The sequence below is a fragment of the Podarcis tiliguerta genome (assembly GCF_965153285.1).
Source record: "Podarcis tiliguerta genome assembly, chromosome: 4".
NCBI lineage: Eukaryota > Metazoa > Chordata > Lepidosauria > Squamata > Lacertidae > Podarcis > Podarcis tiliguerta.
In genome coordinates, this window is record NC_139537.1 from 4,734,737 (window position 1) to 4,758,031 (window position 23,295).

General features: G+C 48.1%; 2 protein-coding genes across 3 annotated transcripts in view; both read left to right on the forward strand.

Moving 5' to 3' along the window:
- The window catches only part of CLPB (ClpB family mitochondrial disaggregase), a 75,346-nt gene extending 53,152 nt beyond the window's left edge, over nucleotides 1-22,194 (forward strand). For both annotated transcript variants that reach the window (XM_083436377.1, XM_083436378.1), the window contains exons 8-16: nucleotides 4,656-4,733; nucleotides 8,775-8,830; nucleotides 10,172-10,216; nucleotides 11,743-11,904; nucleotides 14,292-14,448; nucleotides 16,081-16,154; nucleotides 17,877-17,996; nucleotides 19,906-20,010; nucleotides 21,418-22,194. In XM_083436377.1, coding sequence (XP_083292503.1) covers nucleotides 4,656-4,733; nucleotides 8,775-8,830; nucleotides 10,172-10,216; nucleotides 11,743-11,904; nucleotides 14,292-14,448; nucleotides 16,081-16,154; nucleotides 17,877-17,996; nucleotides 19,906-20,010; nucleotides 21,418-21,669 — 1,049 coding nt within the window. In that variant the 3' untranslated portion in view covers nucleotides 21,670-22,194. The remainder of the gene's footprint in view (nucleotides 1-4,655; nucleotides 4,734-8,774; nucleotides 8,831-10,171; nucleotides 10,217-11,742; nucleotides 11,905-14,291; nucleotides 14,449-16,080; nucleotides 16,155-17,876; nucleotides 17,997-19,905; nucleotides 20,011-21,417) is intronic.
- Nucleotides 1-23,295, forward strand: part of LOC310676834 (tigger transposable element-derived protein 1-like) — a gene marked incomplete at its 3' end in the record, with an annotated part of 1,439,559 nt that overhangs the window by 353,734 nt on the left and 1,062,530 nt on the right. The window lies entirely within an intron of this gene.

The window sequence follows — 23,295 nt, forward strand, 5'->3', positions numbered from 1 at the left end:
CCGGTCTCGCTGACCTCTGTCAACTGCCAAGACAGGGCTGAGTGGAATTTTAAAACGCCGCCTGTGCAGGTGAGCGTTCTCTGCAAGGAGGCCCTGTCTATCGCAACAACCTAGCGCCCTTCTGGGCATCTCCCATCAGCCCCATGCAACACACCAACGGGGGAAGGCTGCAGAATAGAGCTGCTGCAGCACCCTCTCTTCTTTGCACAAAGTATAACAAAACACTTTTATAAGAGTGCCTACACCGACTGGCAGCCACTCTCCAGGTTTTCAGGCAGGATGCATCTCCCAGCCCTGCCTGGAGGTGCCTGGGATTGAAGCTGAGATGTTCTGCATGCAGACCAGGTGCTCTGCCCCTGAGCTATGGCTCTACAGCTTTTGAGAAGTGTGTTGGAAGGCAGAGGCCTTGTTCTAAATAGGACTGGAAACTGGGAAGACCTTCATCGGATGAGGCGTCGCTCCTCTCCTTGATGTATCAGTACCTTTTCAGGCTAAGGAGCGTGTGAAGCTGTCGTGGCATGTGAAGTCAGGACATTGGTCCACCTAGGCTGGGAATATTTCCCCTGAATGGCAGCAAAGAGTCCCTTTCCTGGGCTGTTCTCTAAGCCCAGTTGTCTGTGATAGCATCTTAACTGGAGATGGCAGGGCCTGGACGTGGGGCCTTCTGCATGCAGCTGTTGCTGAGCACGTAATGCGAAGGAGAGGTCGGAAAGGTTCTGTGGTGGCTGGAAGCTAAATTGCTGCTGTGCCCAACAGTCCTATGGGCAGGTTTTGAATCTGAGATGATTCTTTGAATGCGACCCCTTTGACCCTCCCCCTTTTCTCCTGCACCTTGAGTTCTTCTAAGTTTAGAAACTGCTGGATCAGGCTGTGTAGCGCAGCATCCAGTTCTCACAGTGGCCAGCCAGATGCCTCTTTGGGGAAACCCATGAGCAGGAGTCTTGCACAAGAGGAATCTTCCCCTCCTGCAGTTCTGGAGGCAGAGCATAGCCATTCTGGCTAATAGCCATCAGTAGCCCTCTCCTCCTCTATGAATTTGTCTGTTCTCCATTTAAAGTCACCCGAGTTGGTGGCTGTTAACTGTCTCCTGTGGGAGAGAGTTCCACAGTTCCCTCTCCTTCTCCATGAATGTGTTTGATCCTCTTTTAAAGCATTAGGAAAGGACGAACGAAAGAATGACTGAGAGCTGCGTGGCTTCATCTTGGAGTGGCTATGTATTTTAATTAAGACCACCAGCATACAGAATAGCAATGGGGCAGGAGGAGAACACAAGTCTTGGCACCCGGGAACTTGCAATCTAAATTGTAATTTAACAAAATTAAGTGGTTTCATGGGCTCCAGTGGAATGGCTAACAGGGCGGTGACTATAAGAAGAGCTTTCTGCATCAGGCCATTGGCCCACACGCAGGCATAGATGCACTGTGGATGCGAACATGGCAGTTTAGTTGCAATTTCCAAATTCCTTTGGCTTTCTCATGGAGTGTGGCTACTGGCACATTAGTCACTGAGCTGCTGGGTCGTCCTCTCCCACTGGGTCCATAGTTCCTCAAACCCTGGCAGGCAGAGTGGCTTCACCTCAGTGTTGTGTTTACAACTTGGAGGCTCCAAGAAAAAAAAGATCTGGGTGTTGAATGTGGCACATAGAGCAGCTGGCATCATTTTTCATGCTGTGTGCTGACTTTCCTGGGTGGCTTTGGCATGCTGAAGTGGTCCTCTGAATGCTTCAGAGCACACCAAGATGGCGCCTCGCCCTGTCCTGACTGAAAACTGCTTCTTGAACATTTTCCAGGAGAGGAGGAGTCACGGTCAGGACACGGATCAGGGGGTTCAAGATGCTGCTTCACCATGCCAGAGCAACCCAGAAAAGCCAGCCTCGTGGTGAGTTGTGCCCCTCCCAGAAAAGGGAAGTGAGGGTTGAGTTTGTTTTCAAACATATTTACATGCTGCCAATTCATAAAACGATTTATACAAATTAACATAAAACGCCATTAAAACTCCTGCCAAGTTGTGTCAGGAAGAGCCTGTTCTGCAACTTGCATAAATTAAGCAAAATTGCCTGCATGCTTTTGTTTTGCATAATTTATTCTGTTGGGGGCTGCTTGCTGCGGCTGACAAGGGGCAGAGCATTGTAGCTTCACATCACTGCAGCTCAGAAATCCAGCTCCTGCCCACGTGCTTTTTCAAGCCTGTCTTGAGCTCTGAAGACAAGAGCTCCATAGAGTTTTTGCAGCAAAAGCTGATTTTCTCAGAAGTCTAAAGCAGGAATCCTGCGCCAGGCTGTTATACAATCATACCTTGGGTTACAGAAGCTTCAGGTTGCACGTTTTTGGGTTACAGATGCGCCAAAACCTGGAAGTACCAGAATGGGCTACTTCTGGGTTTCAGCGCATGCACAGAAGTGCTAAATCGCTCTTTCCGCATGCGCAAAAGTGCCGAATCGCAACCTGCGTGAGCAGACATGATGCTGTGGGTTGCGGGCGCTGCGGGTTGCGAATGTGCCTCCCGCACGGATCACGTTTGCAACCCGAGCATCCATTGTACAGTCATACCTTGGGTTGAAGTAGCTTTGGGATGAGTATTTGCGGGTTGCACTCCGCAGAGACCCGGAAGTAAAAGAGTGTGTTACTTCCGGGTTTTGCCGCTCGCGCATGCACAGATGCTCAAAATGACGTCATGCGCAGAAGCAGCGAATCGCGACATGCGCAGACACGGGTTGCGTTCGCTTCAGGATGCGAATGGGGCTCCGGAACGGATCCCGTTCGCATCCAGAGGTACCACTGTACTTGGATAGAAGGACAGAATCCAGGCAGCCACATGTGGAATCGACAGGGCATTTCTTGGGTCAGAACTCACAAGCAAATATTTACCGTATTTTTCGCTCTATAAGACGCACCGGACCACAAGACGCACCTAGTTTTTGGAGGAGGAAAACAAGAAAAAAAGTATTCTGAATCTCAGAAGCCAGAACAGCAAGAGGGATCGCTGCGCAGTGAAAGCAGCAATCCCTCTTGCTGTTCTGGCTTCTGTGATAGCTGCGCAGCCTGCATTTGCTCCATAAGACGCGCACACATTTCCCCTTACTTTTTAGGAGGGGAAAAGTGAGTCTTATAGAGCAAAAAATACGGTATTTAGGAACACTGTACCCCACTTTTCACTATCTGCCTCAGAAGTGACTGTTAAGCCATTTTCTAAAGAGGTCTCTGGAGCTTCTCCTGCTGCTGTTCTGAGGCCCCACCCCTTCTTTTTCTCTGCTCTCCCCGGTAGCCCAAATGCCCCAGTTCCAACTTCCCTATAACGCTGCACATCCCACCCCAAAAAAGAATGCCCACTGATTACATCCATTAGGCACCAGCGACAAGTGTTGAAGAACATAAAGAGAGCCTGCTGGATCACGCCAATGAGCTTTTTTGGCCAGCATCCTGTTCTCACAGTGAACAGATCATAGAACTAAAGAGTTGGAAGGGACCCCAAAGGTAATCCAGTCCAGCCCCAGCCTGCAATGCAGTAATATCAGCAAAAGCATCCATGGCAGATGACCATCCAACCTCAGTATAAAAACGTCCAAGGAAGGAGAGCCCACAACCTCCCGTGGGAAACCTGGAAGCAGGATTCGAGCACAAGGGAAACTCTCCTAATCTGTGGTTTCCAGCAGCTGGCATTCAGAAGCATTGCTGCCTCCAACTGTAGAGGCAGAGCAGAGCAGAACCACCATGGCTAGTAGCCATCACTGCCTCCTGTGGAATTGAGTTCCAAAGGTGAACTGTGTGCTGCGTAGAGAAATCCTTTATTTTATGTGTCCTGTCCTTTGCTTTAATGCAGCAGCCAGACCTTAAGCACAGCCACTGAATGTAAACAAATGCTGCCCCCTTGTTCTCATGTGGTCACTTTTCCCTTCCTTTTTTTAAACGCTGTGCATGTGCTGTGATCTGAGAGTGCAAAGCTGCGGTCGGGGTGCCAAGAGCAGCAGGATCCACAGGGAAGCTGTCTGCCCCAGAGGGCAGGTTTGGGCAACCCAGAAGTTTTAAGTGCTGCTCCTCTGCAAAGTAGATCCTTTTGTGTTCCAAACCCATCCCATGTTTCCCTGGCATATCTCCCCTGCATCCTCCTCCATCCTAGCACCTTATCCTAGCCCAGGAGTCTTCACAAGGCTGCCGTGACCTTGAATTCAAGGCTTCCTTCCCGTTAACGTCGGAGAAATAGCAAACTTCTCCTTCCCAGGTCTTTGTGCACAAAGGTGGCGCTTACAAGCTGGCGAGCTATTGAGCCTCTAGAATCTCTCTTTCCCCCAACCCTTTACCCTCCCCTCTCGGTCCACCCGACAGGTCCCTTTCTGGTTCATTCAGTGTCCATCCTCCCTCCTGTTTCCCTGGCAACGCTGAGTGCACATCCTGGAAAACTTTATCCGAAATCTGCTCTGGGCAGCTTTCCAAATCCATGCTAACCTGATTAGGTATCTCTGGGGGCCTTGCTGGCTAATCAAATTAGGTAGCTCTAATGGCAGCGAAGACTTTGAGTGGGCAGAGAGCAGTAAAACATAGTGTATACTTAGTGATAATTATACTTGCTGTTGTGTCATTGATTTATATGCCTTTCCCTTTTTTATGTGCCCAGATATATAACCCCTTCCTTTGTTTTTCTTGCATTTTCGATTGCAGCCATTCGGAGGAAGGAAAATGGCTGGTATGACGAGGAGCATCCCCTGGTTTTTCTCTTCTTGGGATCGTCAGGAATCGGTAAAGTCGGCGTCCTTTTTTTTTTCCTTCTTTCATTTTTTTGGGGATGATGCAGGTTGGTCCAGTCCCAGAAATAACCCCAGTCCTGATTTTTCCACACATGCTAGAGATAGAAAAACCAAAGATGTTGCACCACAGAAGGGCCAGAAATCTCAAGTCTAGTTTTCAAGTACTTTTCTGGGCTCAAGTAAAGGACAGGTTTTTCAGTCCACTTACATTCTCCCTGCCCAGAGTCACTGCCAGTGGTTCAAGTCATCGGCAAAAACCACTTTCTATAACAAATAAGTTGCAACAGCATAATAGTGGCACTGAATGTGAACTATCCCAAATTCCGCATGCAGGCCAGGTGAAACCCAAAGTGAGAAAATCACACTAGGTGCAATATTCACGTGAAACATAGAATTTTTATTATTATTATTCAGTTACAAAAATATTTGTATACTGCAGTATACAATCCCACACCACCAAAGCGGTTTACAGAAATAGAAGCATAAAACCATGCAATAAAACCATTAAAAGGGTAAAAACAGACATCAATTCACCAGGATCATTCCCTATTTGAAAATCCTTAATCGTAGTATCATCCCAGAAGTCACCAAGAGTTGTATTGCCTTTCGCAAGCTTCTTGCCAGCTCCAGCAAAGGATGGCCCTGGGAAGAGCTCTATGTGTTGCCAAGGCATCCACAACCACTAAACCGAACTGGCACCCTGAGATCTGATTCCATTTTTGAAAGACAGAAGCAAGTTTGTAGTTCCTGTTGCAGAGCAAATATGGAGAAGGGTCCAGCAAAGGCAAGGAAGCTAGAATGGACCAGGAAGAGCCTTCTCAATGGAGTAAAATCATGGGTGGGGAGCGCAAGGGGACCCAAGGCCCAGTCAGCATTCTGGACCTCTATGTTGTTTCGGGTTCTAAGCTCTGATTAGCCCCAACCATGGTTTGGCATGGGGTCTGAATTGAATCACCCTTTCTGAGACACGGAACCAGGCAGTGTTAGAAACTGGGATAGAAAAGCTAGGAGCCAAATGGCTCCTGGGACCAGAGTTGTGGGCGCCAAAACAGAATGTCTAGACGCAAAAAAAAAAAAATGGCACGCAGACTTTTTGAGGTGCTTTTTGGCAGCCTGCTAATTCCGAACCCTGGAACCAGGCAGATGAGAGAGCAGGTGAGGCGGAGTCATGGAAATTAGGGGTGAAGAGGCAGGACAAACATTTTAGCAGAGAATAAAGTGTGGCTTTGGGAGGTACAGTATGATCGCATCTTACACACATTTAACATGTGCTATTTCAACCGTACATGGTTGAAGACCAGCTGGCTGAAATCACACAAATCAAATGTAAGCGGATAGCTTAAAAGATCCTTTTGAACAGGATTTTCCCGGCATGGAGAGTGCTTTTAAACTGTCAGACTTGCATAGCAGGCTCTTGAGATGCTCTTTGCCATGATCTCAGACAACCCTGTGAGATTTCATGAGAGCATCCCAGAACCCAAAAAAGCAAACCTGAGAGCTTTAAAGTTCTCTGCCTTGCTTGGAAGGTAAGGATGGTCATGCGAGGGTGCATCGGGCACACGCCTTTTTTGCATATATGCACTGTCACCAGAGCGCAACCCCTGCGCAAGATGCAATTGCAACAAAAGGGGTGAAGCAGCAGGAATTGGCAGCCCCTGGTTGTAAAAGGAAGAGCCCAGGGAAGGCTGGTCGCTCAGGAGTCTTCCCTCCGGCATCTCGTCTGGGTCAGGCAGACCCTGGTGTGCCCTTTCACCTTGAGGGCGCCTTACCAGGGTCCTTCAGGGGCTGCTTTGCGCAGGTACATGCCTCGCAAGGGACGAAATCTCCCGCCGCAGTGGGGGCTGACATGTTTGTTGATACCATGTCGATGTGGATTTATTCCGTAATATGTGTTTTGAATTATTGATCGCCTTCATGCCTAGACTTTTATGATAGACGTTGCATATAAATCCAATAAACAAAGAATATTGTGTTTCCCAGCAAATCTGCTCCTTGTCTTGAAGTCAAGGACGTTGCGCTGGGGGAAGACTGGGTTGATGGGCCTCGGCTCCATCGCTCGCCTGGTCCTCCAAAGCACTTTTGCACAGCAAATCCTTCAAGGCTTCCTTTTTCCCCCGGTGAAGGCAGCAGGGACAGGTCACTTTCCTTTGCAGTTTATGTTTTCCAAAAGCACTCCACAAAAGTTACTTTAAGAGCAAAAGGTATTCTGTAGCCCAGCTGTCCCCAATCTGGTGCCCTCCAGAGCTTTGGGCTGCAGCTGCCTTCAGGCACAGCTAAGCACAGCCATTGATAGGCGTTGTATGGAGGGCACCAGGTTGGCAGTCCAAAAAAGTCCTTTCTGTCATCTTACAAAAAAGTGACCATGATAACTAACAGTTTTGTGAGTAGCACCGAGTTAAAAACAAAAGAGAAATGTAAATGGGTAAAATTGATGGTAACTGCAGCCAGACAGGTTCTAGCGAGTACTGTAATTGGGAAAATGCAGAAGAGCTAGAGGTGAACCAATGGAAGAAAAAGCTGAGTAATATTATAATTTTAGAATATCTAACTGTGAAGATACACAGAATGAAAGGATTTAAAGTCAGTGAGAAAGAAGAGAATTGGTTTGAGAAGATATTGAACTATTTGGGTAGGTTTGAACAATTTGGGGCAATTAAAATGTTAAAAGCTAAATAAACCTTGTGGATGGAGGAGTGTTAACGTATATAAAATTGTACATATGGTTGATTTGAATATGTTATTATTGATTATGTACAGTGGTGCCTCGCAAGACGAAATTAATTTGTTCTGCGAGTTTTTTCGTTCTACGAGTTTTGTCGTCTTGCGAAGCACCGCTGTGTATTGACGGTTTCCCATAGGAATGCATTGGCGGTTTTAAAAAAAAGGCGCAAGAAGTTTCGTCTTGCGAAGCAAGCCCATAGGGAAATCCATCTTGCGAAGCAACTCAGAAAACGAAAAACTCTTTCGTCTTGCGAGTTTTTCGTCTTCCGAGGCATTCGTCTTGCGGGGCACCACTGTATACCCAATGTATCAGCCGCCTGGGGGATTTCACTGTTTGTGTTTGGTTGTTGGTAAAAAATAAAAATTTTATTTAAAAATAACTAATAATTTTGTGTAGGGAGAGTTTGGAGGCCTTTATAGGGTTAAAAGAATCAGTTTCCAGCAACCAGTTCCATTCTAATGAGGCCAAGAAGAGCTCAAGGTGGGACTGTGCAGATGAAGGGGCAGGGGATGGTGGCTCTGGAAGGAGGAAGTGAAAGCAGAACCTACGGGGTCCATCCCTGAGACTGACAGCTGTCACTGGTATGGGTACTTCAGGGAACCCTGTTTGTGAGCAGAGCATTACAAGAGCCATTGGCCCATCCAGTCCAAAAGCAACTCTCCCCTCCTGTGCTTTCCAGCCCCTGGCATTCAGAAGCATTGTTGCCTCCGATGGAGAGAGCCACAGGTCATGCCACTGTCATGCTGCCACTCCTTCCAGCGCTGCCTGCCAGGTGGTGTGAGAAAGCCTGGACCCACGGAAGGGGATACCATGCTGTGGCTGACGCCCAGCATCCTTGCCAACTCAGTTTCCAGGTGTTTGAAACCTGGCGGGGGGGGGAGAGCCACAGCGTGGGCTCTGTAGCCCAGGATGTCCCACGCGGCCAGTAGACACAGGAAAAGGTGGTGCTGTTGCAGTGGCTCTCGTGTTCCTGGGGTAGCTTGAGAATTGAGCCTGTGTTGCGTTTGTTTTTGTTTCTTTAAGTATATATTACCCCGGTTGGTAGAAGACTCTTAATCTCAGGATTGTGGGTTCGAGCCCCTTTTCGGGCACAAAGTTTCCTGCATTGCAGGGGGTTGGACTAGATGACCCTGGTGGTCCCTTCCAACTCCACAGTTCCATGATCTGACTTGTAACACAGACGCTGCAAACGGGTCTTGGTTTTGTTGTCGCACAACTTCCCGAGAGCTTTTTGCATGGTCTCTTCTTGACGTCCTTATCAAGGCCTTTCTCCCTCAACACTCCCTCTTTTCTCTGCCGCTTCTTGAACAGGCAAAACTGAACTGGCCAAGCAGACTGCCAAGTACCTGCACAAAGATGTCAAGAAGGTAAGGCCTCTGCTCTCGGTTCCCCCAGCAGAACAGCCTTGTTTCCCCAGGCGTCAGCGGGTGGAGCGACAAGGGATCCTGGAGGCATCGACCAAGAGGGTTCCCATTTCACAATTTCCTCCCTGGAGCTGCTCTGGAACGATAACCTCTGCAGAATCCGCACAGGCAGCCCATTCCTGTGCACAACCTAATCCAGAAGAATTGCCCTGGCCACAACTGTGGCTTCTGTGGGAGCGAGTCACCGCTTTAAAATGTTGCAGGTTTTGGAGTTATGCAGGATGCCGCTCTGTGCGCAGGTTTCCAGGGCGAAACCACCGTCCCTTTTCCAGTTACGTTTTCGTCCTCGCTGCCGTGGTTACTGGCTCCGCATCAAACCCCACAACAGCCAAGGACAAACAGGCTGTGCTAATTCAATGGCATGCTCAGAACAAGCGGTTCATTAAAGCCTAATCAGTTTGTTGGTTATTTAGTTAATTAATGCATCAAAGAGGGCGTCACAAAACGTGGAGAGAATTGTTGGGGAAGGACAGGAGGAGAGGGCGGCTTATAACAGCAGCTGGCGGGTTAAGGGAGATGTTATTACCGAGATCTTGTTTCTGTGCCAGCTGAAAGCCCGCCTCATCCTCTGGGTGTGCAGCAAAAACCTCTCCGGTTTTTAAACAAAGGACAGTATATTCTGATTGTGGTTTCTGCATCATTGGTTACCTTTTACAGCCCAGCCCAGCCGTCTTGGGTACATCTGAATGCAGGAATGCAAGAAAAGTTGGGCGTGATTTGGGTGAAAATTCTGGCCGCTGTGTTTAGAGATAGCCCAGGGATTCTCAGTAACTTGGGGGTAGAGCATCTGCTTTGAGGGACGAAAGTCCCAGCCTTGGTCCTCTATGACACCTTAGAGCTTAGTGTGTGCCTTGCCTGAATCCCTGGGGAGTTTCTTGGGTGGCTTCAAGCTCTGCTCAGTCAGTGCAAAGGGGGCATATGCAGTCCAGCATCCCTATTAACCAGTAACTAAATAAAACAAGCATACCATTTGTCTTTCTCCCCCTGTGTAGTCTACTGGCAGCCGCTCTCCAGGGTTTGAAAATGAACTGTTCCCAGCCCTACCTGGAGGGGGGGTGTTGAACCTGGGCCCTTTTGTAGTCACAGCAAATGCTCTGCCACTTCTTCTCCTAACAGCTTTTGTGCATGCAGATCAGTGTGCAAAGTGGGGCCACAACACACAAGTCTCTGCAGAGCCTGGCATTGCAACAGGCACACTCTGTCAGGGATCCGGGATTGACTGCAGCTGCCTGTCATCAACAGCACCAATAAATGAGTCCCTTTTTGTTCCCTTTGTGCCACCAGGGTTTCATCAGGCTGGACATGTCTGAGTTTCAGGAAAGACACGAGGTTAGTAAGAGAGATGCACACCCTCAGCAACACCATCGCTCTTTGAAGATCCCGGAATCGCACCTGGCGGCACTTGGCATTCTCACCTTTGCTGACACTCTCTTCTTGGTGGCAAACTCTCTCCAGATACTCGCTCCTCCAGCCTCACCTGAAAAAAGAAAACTTAACATTTCTATGGTGTGCCCTATAGAACACCATCTCCCATACATTCCTTCCTGTCTCCTGAGAACAGAAGGGAGGTAGCTGTATTCTGTGTTCCTTGTTTCTTAGATGCAAGATTAGTTGGGATATAAAGTAAGGCTTTTTCCATGGTGCCTGGAGAGAGATCTCAAGCCATCTCCTTGTTCATTTCCCTCCCCTTTTTATTTTTATTCTGTTCATTCATTTATTCATTTTGTTCATTTATTCATTGTTGTTTCGGCCTTGCTATGAAAGGCTCAGTATTGTCTGAAAGTGGAAATCTGTTGCAGAATAAGCTTGTTGGCTTTTTTTAATGAAAAAAAGAGCGAATTTTTAATCTAGTGGTTCCTATACCTTTTGGGAACCCCATCCCCCTGGTTCCACAAACTCAATCCCAGTTCCCCCTACTCTATAAAAAGCATTATTCAAAATTGCAGTTTGCATGAGCAAATGCCCTCCAATCAGATGTCAAGGACAACTATCTGAAAGGAAAGTTTTAAATGTTGGACATTTTACTATGTTTTTATATGTGCTGTAAGCCACCCAGGGTGGCTGGGGAAATCGATCCAGATGGGTGGGGTATTATTATTATTATTATTATTACCACTACTACTGAGGAAGAAAATAACATAAAATTAAAAACCATTAATTTCACATTTATTCAAAATCCACTTAAAATGGTTTAATTTAATTAATTCAACCAAACTGATGAACTCAATACAGTGATACTAGCTGTTCAAAGTGCGATAGTCATTTAGACTTTCAGTGCCCCCCCCGCTTCCCCCCTTGCCCTCCTAGTTATTCCACTGTCTGCACCCCCAGGAGATGGTACAACCACTAGCCTAGTCCCTGTTGATCAGATATTCCTGGTGTGGTTTTAGCACATGAGTGGAAAGCAGAGTGTGGTGCAGAAGGTCTTTAAAGTGTCAGGGCCCCTTCAGAGCTACCTGCCAAGGCTTCTATCTCTGGGCCCTTGAACCAATAACTCAGCTGCCTCTGCTCTCCGTGTCCACCTCCCATTCCGCCAGACCATGCAAAAAGACACCACTGTATATCCCTTAAAACGTAGATTGAGGAGCAGAACTGATTCTGCAACATAAGCAGCCATGTGATGATGCGCCTAATTTGCACATTGCGGTCTTAGTAATTGGATTTCCTCCATTCCAAATGCACCCAGCTCTGGACGTACAATCTTTTCCTTGCTCTCTCGGCGCGCTGACATCAGACGATGCAGGCTCCGAACTCCTTGTGCAGGCTAGTCTTGCTTTGAGCCACAGCGAGTCTCTTTCCCCTGGCCCAGGGCATGGGCGTCCCCATCTGACGCCTGTGGCTTCTTTCCCTCCCAGGTTGCCAAGTTCATTGGCTCTCCGCCGGGTTACGTCGGCCACGAGGAAGGCGGCCAGCTCACCAAGAAGCTGAAGCAGTGCCCAAATGCCGTGGTGCTCTTTGACGAAGTGGACAAGGCCCACCCGGATGTCCTCACCATCATGCTGCAGCTGTTTGATGAAGTAAGACCGTCTTTTTAAAGAAGCCGTTCGAGGCCCCTGTGGCAACGTGAGGTTCCTGTGTGATTTGGCAATATACCCTCGCTAGCCAGTCAGGAAAAGTTTATTTGGTCCACACAAAAATGCAGACTTATCAAGTTGAAAGGCACGTGTTAACCCAGATAACTCCCCAGCACATTGGACCCCGTTTTGTGCAACAAATGATTGCCTGGTCCTTTGGGCTGCTACAGCAAACAGAGAAAACTGTGCACATGTACATCACCACAAACCCAGAAATGGCACAAAAGGGGCACAAACGGCCCTAAAAGAGTGCAAAAATGGCACAAAACAGCACCCAGCAATCCCAGGAGCCCCTGCACCAACCTTTGAGGCCTGTGGAGAGTTGGAGCAAGGAGGTTTGGAGGGAGCGATGGCGCTGCTTGCAGGTTTTTCCAATGGTGTTCCGAATATACGTGGTTTAAACGCACCGTACCTCGGAACATAACCCCCACGTAAATGAAGATTTCTTGCATCTTAAATGCCTCCTTTTCCTCCAAGGAGCTCATTGTGGCACACAGTTCTCTCCCCCTCTGCACTTCATCCCCACCACAAATCTGCTGAGAGGCACTGAGCTTCTTGGGCCAAGTCAGCATCTGAACTCAGGCCTCCCAGGCTCTAGTCCAACGCTCTAGCCGCTACACCACACTGCCTCCAACATATTTATCCATATTAACCAGTAAACGGCAGATTCCATTTTGTAGAATAGCCATGGGGAAGGATGAGAAGCTGGTGAGGGGGCTCTGAGCCCTTCCTTTCTCCAGATGGCCAGGGCATTTGCTTCGTCATTATCTGGTGTGCCACCATAGGGACTAGTAGCTTGCACTCTGCTGCTCCTTTTCCACAGTTGAGCATCTCAGGATACTGGATTTTACGCAGAACACACACTCCTGCATCCAGGAGCTTCAGCATCCTTGAGTCCTGAACTTACTTGCATCACTTTACTTGTTTCCCACTTGGTTGGGGTGAGGGGCATTGATACATGCGCAGCTACGCCTTGGGGTCGTTGGTTTGTGCCTGAGGACGTCTGACTCCTCCAGGCTGACTGGCTGACCTGCAGTGGAGTGCTGGCATTGCCCTGAGGGGGGCTGAGCGCGTGCAGATTTCACCACCCTCCTGTGTGTTTCCTCACTTCTTGGTGTGCGTTTGTTTTTTTTATTAAAACTGGCTGTGTGGTTGTTGTTGGTGGCGGCGGGCTTTTCAGGGTGGGGGGCTTCTCTCTAGGATTAATATCACCGGTATTGCATAGATCATGGTGGCAGCCGCTAAATGCGAAATCAATTCCTGAACCGCCTGCCTGACAGAGCAATAACCGAAATGTTAATCCCAAGCACCCGGCACAAATTTGTGTCCTTCAGCTGGGCACGGCTGCGCCTGGCAGCGTTGGGAGGGAGGGGACAGACGACTTATGCTTTTGTTTTCTTTTTCTTCTCTCCCCCTCCCTGCCATCCCCCAAATTGGTATTTTCGAAAGGTTCTTATTTTTAGAGTTCTTGGAGGGAGACAGAGGAGGGGAGCGCAGAGGCAATGACTCTCCTGTGTAGCAACCCCCAAGAGCCTCTTGCCCTCCCCTCCGGTTAGCTGTGTATGGTATTAGGAACTGTTATGATCTCATGTCTGATGAGGGAGCAGCTAGAACAATCCCCCTCTACCAATGATATGTCTTTATAGCTAACAGCCGTTCCACTGCCAGCGTATTAAACTGGCTTTCTCCAGCATGAGTAAGCTGCCTTGCGGGGCTGGGGCGGGTGCACAGGCAGTGCCCAAATGCTTCCATTCCTCTTCCAAGCAACATAGAACTGCGGGGTTGGAGGGGACCCTGAGGGTCATCTAGTCCAACCCCCTGCAATGCAGGAATTTCAGCTAAAAGCATCCATGGCCGATGGCCACCCAACCTCTGCTTTAAAAGCCTCAAGCAAACGAGAGTCCAGCACCTTCTGAAGGAGTCTGTTCCACTTTCTCAAATGGCTCTTACCCTCAGAAAGTTTTGTGCTTTAGTCAGAATCTCCTTTCTTGCCCCTTGGATCCGTTGATTCTGGTCCTCCCTTCTGGAGCAACAGAAAACAAGCTTGCACCTTCTTCCATGCAGCCCTTCAGATATTTGAAGATGGTTCTCACATCATCTCTCAGTCTTTCTTTATGGCAGCATTCCCCAGCTTGATCCTTTCCAGTGTATTCGACTAGATCTCCTGCAAGGGCTGCTTTCTGGGGATCATTCTGCAGCCTCCTTGCAGAGCAGAGAGGGCCTTATGCCTGAATCAGAAACTTCCCTTTCTAACGGTAGGCTTTGCATCGATGCCACTCCTTGTGCCTTACGGAGGAGTCTGACTCTGCTGTTTGTTGCTGTTTCTGAAGGGCCGGCTGACAGACGGGAAGGGGAAGACCATTGACTGCAAAGATGCCATCTTCATCATGACCTCCAACGTGGCCAGCGACGAGATCGCCCAGCATGCCTTGCAGCTGAGGCAGGAGACCGTGGAACTCAGCCGGAAGAGAATTGCCGAAAAACTAGGTACCCGTCCCCCCTGTGTGCATTCCTCCCCCCACCCTCTAAGCTCTGGGAGTTCTCTTCCTCCTGCCAAACCCCAACCTGCTTGACATCCTTTCCGCTGTATCAGACAAAGTTCTGTCTGTTCCATGTCTCTTTCAAGTGGCGCCAACCATATCCCCAAAGCACAACGTGAAGGCAACAGGCTTCGCCCAGCATTTAAGTTTGGGGTGTCTGACACACCTCTTCCTAACCTCATGCCAGTGTGGTGAAGCAGATTGGAATCAGCCCACTTTGCTATGGCGGTTGGCCCCGAGATCAACCCATCCATCATGAGATCCCTCACTCCTATCAAATCCCTCACTCTGCCATGAATCTTGCCCCAGGGTGCGTCCTTGGACCAGTTGCTGCTTCTCAGCCTAACCTAGGCTTCCTCAACCTCAGCCCTCCAGATGTTTTTGGCCTACAACTCCCATGATCCCTAGCTAGCAGGACCAGTGGTCAGGGATGGTGGGAATTGTAATAATAAATAATAAATTTTTATTCATACCCCTTCCCTTCCTGGTTCAGAAAACCTGGCTCAGGGTGGCTAACAACAAATTTAAAACACTTAATTGATGCTACAAAAAACAGCATAAAATATGGTATAAAACATGAATAACAATAAAAAATCGATTTAGGGGGGAAATCCATCCAATAAACATTAGATGATCACCAGGGCTAGCAGGCTAAATTAGTCCTAGTTGGGCCAGCGAGGAGACCAGGGGAGAATTAGCTGTGGGATCCCAGAGTGGGTAATCTTCATAAGAAGAGGAGGGGGAGGGAAGGGAAGGAAGGGGAATAAAAGATCAGGCTAAGTTCAAATTGAAAGCCAGGTGGAATAGCTCTGTCTTACAAGTCCTGCGGGAGGAAGTTAAATCCTGCAGGGCCCTGGTCTCATGGGACAGAGCATTCCACCAGGTCAGAGCCAACACTGAGAAGGCCCTGGCCCTGGTGGAGGATAGTCTGACTTCCTTAGGGCCCGGGACCTCTAAACTATGGTTATTCATGGACCTTAAGGTCCTCTATGGGGCAGACCAGGAGTCTCAAAACATCTGAAGAGCCGAGGTTGAGGAAGCCTGGCCTAACCTACCTCACAGGGCTGTTGTGGGGATTCAGTGAGGGGGGCGGGGGCAACAATGTATGCCACCTTGAGCTCCTTGGAGAAAAAGGTGGGATATACAGTGGTACCTCGGGTTACATACGGTTCAGGTTACAGACGCTTCAGATTACAGACTCCGCTAACCCAGAAATAGTACCTCGGGTAAGGAACTTTGCTTCAGGATGAGAACAGAAATCGTGTTCTGGCGGCGTGGCAGCAGCAGGAGGCCCCATTAGCTAAAGTGGTGCTTCAGGTTAAGAACAGTTTCAGGTTAAGTACAGACCTCCGGAACGAATTAAGTACGTAACCAGAGGTACCACTGTAAAGGCAATCAATAATTTGTGCAAACTGGCTCAATAATTTGTGCAAACAGTGTCTCCGGACACTGGGCAAGCAGAATGAGCCAAGCTTCGGTGCTGGCTTCCAAAGCCAACAAGCAGGAGCAGAGGAACCCCCTGCTCTGTATTTGTGGGTCTCCCTGCACCCTGAGCCAAGCTTGTGCCTTTTCCTTTCAGATGACGTCCAGATCACAGACAAGATAACTATCTCTAAGCAGTTCAAGGAGAATGTCATCCGCCCCATCTTGAAGGTACAGATGGTGCTGTTTATCGCTAGCCTTTCCTTTCAGCCGTCTTGGGTTTCCAGAAGTGGAACGCCCCAAAGCCTCGGGGGGTTGTTTTCAGGCCTCCTCTTCAGTTTCAGGCGCTCAAATGGGTGAGAGCAGAACTCCGACCTGGAGGGCTCCTCCATTGTTTCCCGCAAGCAAGCCTCTGAGCCGAAAGCACTTGCACATTAATGCCCCATGTCAAGAGGAGAAGAAGTTGGTTTGGCTGGCATTCCTCACTGCCACCTTCAGCCCCAGATGCCACACACTGACTGGGATGGCGAGGCAGACGGTATGGGGGAGCCTTAGGACTCCACCCCAGACCACCGTTGAATTTCAAGAAGACAATTTGATATTTATGTGTCGCTATTGCTCAGGTATGAGAAGCACAGAGGATCATTATATAACATATACATGTAGTGTACACTTAGAACCATAGCTCAGGAATCCCTGACAGATGGCCATCCAACCTCTGTTGAAAAAACCTCCAAGGAAGGAGAGTCCATCACCTCCCAAGAAAGTCCACTCCACTGTCAAACAGCTCTTCCTGTCTCTTACTTCGTAGATCGTACAAGATTTTTTACAAAATCCTCATAGTTTTTCCTAGACAATATTTACCAGCACAGTGGTACCTTGGTTTAAGAACAGCTTAGTTTATGAACAACTTGGATTAAGAATGCTGCAGACCCGGAAGTAGGGGTTTTGGTTTGTGAACTTTGCCTCCCCCGCAGCTATGGGAAAGCACACCTTGGTTTAAGAATGCTTTGGTTTAAGAACGGACTTCCAAAACAGATTAAGTTCATAAAGCAAGGTACCACTGTATAAAGGTAAAGGGACCCCTGACCATTAGGTCCAGTCGTGGCCAACTCTGGCGTTGCGGCCCGCATCTTGCTTTACTGCCCAAGGGAGCCGGCGTACAGCTTCCGGGTCATGTGGCAAGCATGACTAAGCCACTTCTGGCGAACCAAAGCAGCGCACGGAAATGCTGTTTACCTTCCCGCCGGAGCAGTACCTATTTATCTACTTGCCCTTTGAAGTGCTTTCGAACTGCTAGGTTGGCAGGAGCAGGGACCGAACAACGGGAACTCATCCCTCACGCGAGGATTCGAACCGCTGACCTTCTGATCGGCAAGCCCTAGGCTCTGTGGTTTAACCCACAGCACCACCCGTGTCCCTTACGACTGTATAGCAGCACACATTTATTATGTAGCATTGGGAACATTCCAGTGGGTCACTAGGCATAATTTTTTTAAATACGGGGAACTGTATATCGTAATATAACAAACATCCATCCGAAAAGAAGTCCGCACTAGCTTCTGGGGAATTCTCATATTTTTTAGAAACATCAGAAGCAACTTGGTGTATGAACACACTGAACAGGAAAATTGAGAGCCTGCAATCCTAAATGTTTACCTGGGAGTAAATTACGGTGCTGGAGCAAAGCAGGAGTCTCCCTGGTTCACACTTAGATGGGGGTAGAGTCCTCCTAAGCAACTTAATGAAGGGGAGCCCACCAGATGTAATTGGGGGGAGTGGAGAGGTTCTGCTCATTCGTCCTTCTGTTCATTTTGTTTTGCTTTCACTTCTCCTGGTCTGGTTTTGTCCTCCACGGCCAGCGATTTCAACATGTTACAGGTTTCCTCCAGACTGCTCATCGGCTTTGCCTTCCCAGCAAACCTCTCTGCTCTGCCCCTTTTCCTCCTGCAGGCTCACTTCCGGAGAGACGAGTTCCTGGGAAGGATCAACGAAATTGTCTACTTCCTCCCCTTTTGCCACTCGGAGCTCATCCAGCTTGTCAACAAGGAGCTGAGCTTCTGGGCTAAGAGGGTAAGGATCTCTCCCTCTCGCCCCCACGCCTCCTCCCTCCCCATGCATTGTGCCTTTCGCACAAATACACACAACACCCCAGCACTTCATTTAAAGGGAGAAAGAAATCCTTGCTGTTAATTCCCTTGGAAATGTGAAGATGGGGTTCATAAGTGCGAACACAAATATGTAACTGCAGGCACATAATTGAAAAATCACAAATTAAATCCAGTTACGTGTTATCCACGCACAAGTTGTAATCATTCATCTTGTTTTTATTATTGCTTGTAAGCCGCTCTGAGCCCGGCATTGGCTGGGGAGGGCGGGGTATAAATAAAATTATTATTATTATTATTATTATTATTATTATTATTATTATTATTATCCAATTCTACAGTTTAATGACAGTTAGACCTAACAGCATTTCACATACCAAATTTTGCACCAAATTTTAAGCTTCAATTTTAAAATAGAAAGCAAAGCAAGGTCCTGGTCCTTATTATTATTATTATTAAGCTGTGTTTGAAGAATTAAAATCAGACGCCTGTCTGTAAAAAGCACCAGCAATCAAGAGAGTGGAAATTCTGTGCCCTTCCCAGTAACCTTCCCCCTCTCTTGTGGCGTGTAGATTCCTAATCATGTCACTCATAGAACCTTGAATTGTAGAGTTGGAAGGGACCTCCAGGGTCATCTAGTCCAACCCCCTGCAATGCACTCTTGCCCTTCTTGGGTGGCACTATAGTTCAGTGGTAGAATATTAGCTTTGCGTGCAGAGAGTTACCAGCTTCCTCAAGCAAGACTTGGACACCCCTTCCCAAAACCACTTCCTGTCTGCTTAGGCCAGGCATAGGCAAACTTGGCCCTCCAGATTTTTTTGGGACTACAACTCCCATCATCCCTAGCTAACAGGACCAGTGGTCAGGGGGTGATGGGAGTTGTAGTCCCGAAACATCTTGCCTGGCTAAGGCAGTGCTGAACTAGATGAACCAGTCACCTGACTCAGTATAAAACAGCAGCATGCTTCCCATAGTACAGTGTTTAAAAACATAGTTTGCCTGCAGAGGGTCCCAGATTCATTCCCTGGTGCCTTCAGGGAAGGACCCCCCCCCCCCCTGGAGCCCTGAAGAGCTGCTGCCAGCCAGTGAAGGTTATACTGAGCTGGATGAGCCCAGCTGATGGTCTGGCTCGTCATTAAGCAGCAACAGACAGGCATGTGAAATCACTTTTAATGAAAAACAAAAGTCAGAATAAGCATTTAGATTAAGAAATGATATACAACACAAACAAATCTTCCGCACATGTTTTTGTTTTTTGTAATGTGCTCTGAGTGCAGAATTTGGGTTGCACTTCCTTGGGGTGGAAACTTCATTTTTAAAAAATAAATGAATAAAAATGTGGCCTTGTGCAGTTGCCATGACTCTTGCAAAATCTGTGCAGAGAGAAAACGCCACACACACAAGTTACCTATTTCATTCAGATGAATATTTGATGCCAAGCCATTTCAAATGTGTGCGGTTAGAAAAAGTTTAAGGTAATATGGCCTTAATTTACACAATATAGCACTTAACAGGATCGGGGCAGGTTGTAATAGAACCGATTCCCTTCTTAACTCTTGTCAGCTCTGAGGAAGCTGTTTTCCAGGGGAAGGAAATTGCAGTACTTTTAAAAAAGAAGCAAAACTCCACACCCGCAAATCCTCTCCAGCCATATAGATTTTCTGTGCGGTGATATTACGAAGATGTCCTCATTTCACCAAGATCACGGTGGAGGACAGTGTTCAGGCGAGGGGGGTGGGGGTTGCTTTCCGTAGATAGGAGACTCCAGCCCAGAAAGCTCTCTGCTCAGCCCAGTGCAAACCAGCCTCTGCTTCAGAGAGCGAACGCGTGGCCGTCGGATCCCAGTAACTTGCTGCTTCTTTCTCCCCCTGCAGGCCAAGGCCAGGCACAACATCACCTTAGTGTGGGACAGGGAGGTGATGGACGTGCTAGTGGACGGCTACAACCTGCACTACGGAGCCCGCTCCATTAAGCACGAGGTGAGCGGGGGGGGGGGGGCAGAGGGGGCTCTTGCTCCTCTTCCAGTGCTGACAAAAGGGACCTGGTGGCAAGTCTTGCTTTCTCCCTCAACTAAGATGCTCCACCTCTTCGTTGAGCTGTATCCACTACGACCCCAAGGTCTCATTCCCCATGAGCATATATGAAATTAAGATTTCGTGGCCCCTTCCAACTCCATAGCATGATTCACTGATGTGCAATCTCTTGAATGTGCAGGCTGCCAGTCTCAAGGCGGCTTCTGCTTACAGCAGCCCACGTAGGCTGGATTTCTGTGTTTTTTTATTGTTTTAAGTCATTTTTATTTGGTTTTACAAATACAAAGTTATAAACAAATAGAAAACAAGAAGCATATCCATGTAAAGAGATTCCTTCAAATCTCCAGGCTTCCTCCCACCCCCTCCATGGAATTCCCTTTTAAACATTTATTCCTGAATATTCTTCCATACTCCGATTTTTATATCAAACCATATTATCCATGATAATAGTCACACTACAAGTGAGATCAAAATCCTGCTAACGTTTCCATCTGCTTACAGTGGTCTCCTAAATAACACATAAATTTTCCCATTCTTTTATAAAGTTATTCTCTTGATTTCCAAGTTTTCCAGTCAGTTTTGCCATCTCTGCACAGTCCATCAGCTTCGCTTGCCACTCCTCTCTGCTAGGGACTTTGTCTTCTTTCTATTTAATTTTCTATCCTGCCTTTTCTTAAAAGAACTCAAGGCAGCATACACAGTTCTTTTCTTTTCTTTTCTAATATTTATTGCTTTTTGAACAATTTAAACGTTACAAAACCAAACAAAGAGAAGAAGAAAAAAGAAAGAAAAACTACAATACAATATAAAGACACTACCTAACACTAAACACATTAAACTAACAAAACAATTTAAAACACTGAAACAATTTCAATATCATATCTTTCATTCACTTATTTCACCGACCTCCTCACACCTCCCTTTTTGTATTCCACTTCTGTCAAATGTTTCAGCAATTCCTTTCCATCTTCCTCTGTTATCTGTCGTATAATTATCCTAACACATTCTAACCTTATATTACTTTTAAAATTCCATTAATCTATTTATACTTAAATCCTTATAACATTTCTACTAAAGCCATATAACTTCATTCCAACATTTTAACATTCATTAATTTTACAGTATTGCTGTAAATAATCTTTAAACTTTTTCCAGTCTTCTTCCACTGTTGGAGCAGACACAGTTCTCTCCCCTCACAACAACCCTGTGAGGGAGGTTAGGCTGGAAGATAGGGAGTAGGCCAGGACCCCTCAGGGAGCTTCGCGGCTGCATGTGGGATTTGAACCTGGTCTGTGTTCTTGATCCAGAACTTTTCTCACTACTACGTGGCTCATCTCTGTCCCTGCTCCCCAGGTTGAGCGTCGAGTCGTGAACCAGCTCGCCGCCGCCTACGAGCAGGACCTCCTGCCCCGCGGTTGCACCTTGCGGATCACGGTGGACGACTCGGACAAGCGGCTCCTGAAATCCAAGGGCAGCTCGTCCCCCGCAGAGGGCCAGAGGAAGGGCCCCACGCTGCGGCTGGAGATAGTTGAGAAGGACAGCAAAAGCCGGAAGCTGGACATTCAGGCCCCGTTGGCTCCCGACGAGATGTCCTATACTTTATAGGCCCGCGGGCTGCCCCCTGCGGAGCTTCAGGTTGTCTGGTCAGTAATAAAACAATCATGAGATGTAGACGGAGGAGTAAGGAAGGTGGTTTGGGGAACCCGGGTTTCTCTGGAGATCAGAGCTTAGCTGGGAGAGAGAGAAAGAGAGATCCTTATAGCTCAAATCACTGCTACAGCCTTGTTGAGACAGGGCTACCCTGTGCAAAATCGATGGGCGGGGTCAGCCTGCCGCCCCGCAGAGCTGTTTGCGAGGGGGAGAGGTTTGTGCTTTGGGTGGGGCAGGGTTTCTCAGGGGAAATAAGCACGAACTTCCTTGTTCCAAGCGAGCTGCTGTGCCTGCCTCCCTCCAGCCCCAAAAGTGATGCTGCAGAATGTGTTGGGTGCCGATTCAGGTCTCAGAAAGTGACTTTTTCAGACGCTCACCAAGGTTATGCCTCTGCGAAAGTGCTGGGTGTGGCCTTTTCCAGCCACCTGGGCACCAACCAGATCTCTTAAGTTATTGCAATAAATGTAAATGGATACCAAATGAGCTCCTCTCCTCGTCTGTTCATCTCGGGCATTTAGGTGGCGGCGGTGGGGGAACCTCCTGCACATGCTCGGCTGAAATGCGTGGGAGCTGTGCAGGTGGACAGTTTGTAGAATCCTAGAATTGTAGAATGGAAAGGCCTCCTAGAGATCATCTAGTCCAACCCCCTGCAATGCAGGAATCACATCTAAAGAATCACTGACACACGGCCATCCAACCTTTGCTTAAAAACTACAAAAAAAGGAGAGTCCATCACTTTCCAAGGGAGTCTGTTCTGTTACAATATGAGCTCATCGCAGCTGCAGACAGCCAGCTTGTTGACATCATGTGATATGGCTAGCTGTGGGAAAGAATCTTCCCGGAAGTTCACAGGCTGGAAAAGTCTTTGCGAAGAGTGCAATATGATACCTTCCTCTTGCGTATGTACAGGAAGTCTCTCTCTCTTGTTTGCTGAAGTTTGAAGTGATCGGACATGTTTTCTGTAGTGCTGCAAAGTCAGAAATAAAGGATGTAAATAGACGTTTCTGACTATCTCCTTTCCCTGCCAGGGAAGCAGGAGGGAGGGGGTGTGCATCTCCCATGCTGGGAGATGTCGCCTATTGAGACCTAGCCTGGGTCCTGCGGGGATTGCAGCCAGGGAGGTCACCGGAGACCAAGCCGGGAGCTTGGGAGAATTGCCAGCTTCTCCCGAGAAAGGCTTGTTTTCCAACATGTTCCACCATCGAGCCGCTCGTGCTGGTAGAAAGTTCTTCCTGATGTTTAGCTGGAATCTCCTTTCTTGAATCCATTGGTTCGAGTCCTGCCTCCAGTGCGGGAGAAAACAAGCTTGCTCCATCCTCCATGTTGTCAGTCCTTCAGAGATTCAAAGATGGCTGTCATATCACTTCCCAGTCTTCTCTCCTGCAGGCTAAACATCTCCAGCTCCCTCAACCATTCCTCATAAGGCTTGGTTTCCAGACCCTCAACCATCTCAGTCACCCTCCTCTTGCAACATCCTTCTTAAACTGTGGTGCCCAGAACCGGACACAGTTCTCCAGCTGGGGGGGTGGGGTGACCAACACAGAGTTCTGTTACGTTGCCGTTTGTGCAGAAGAACATCCT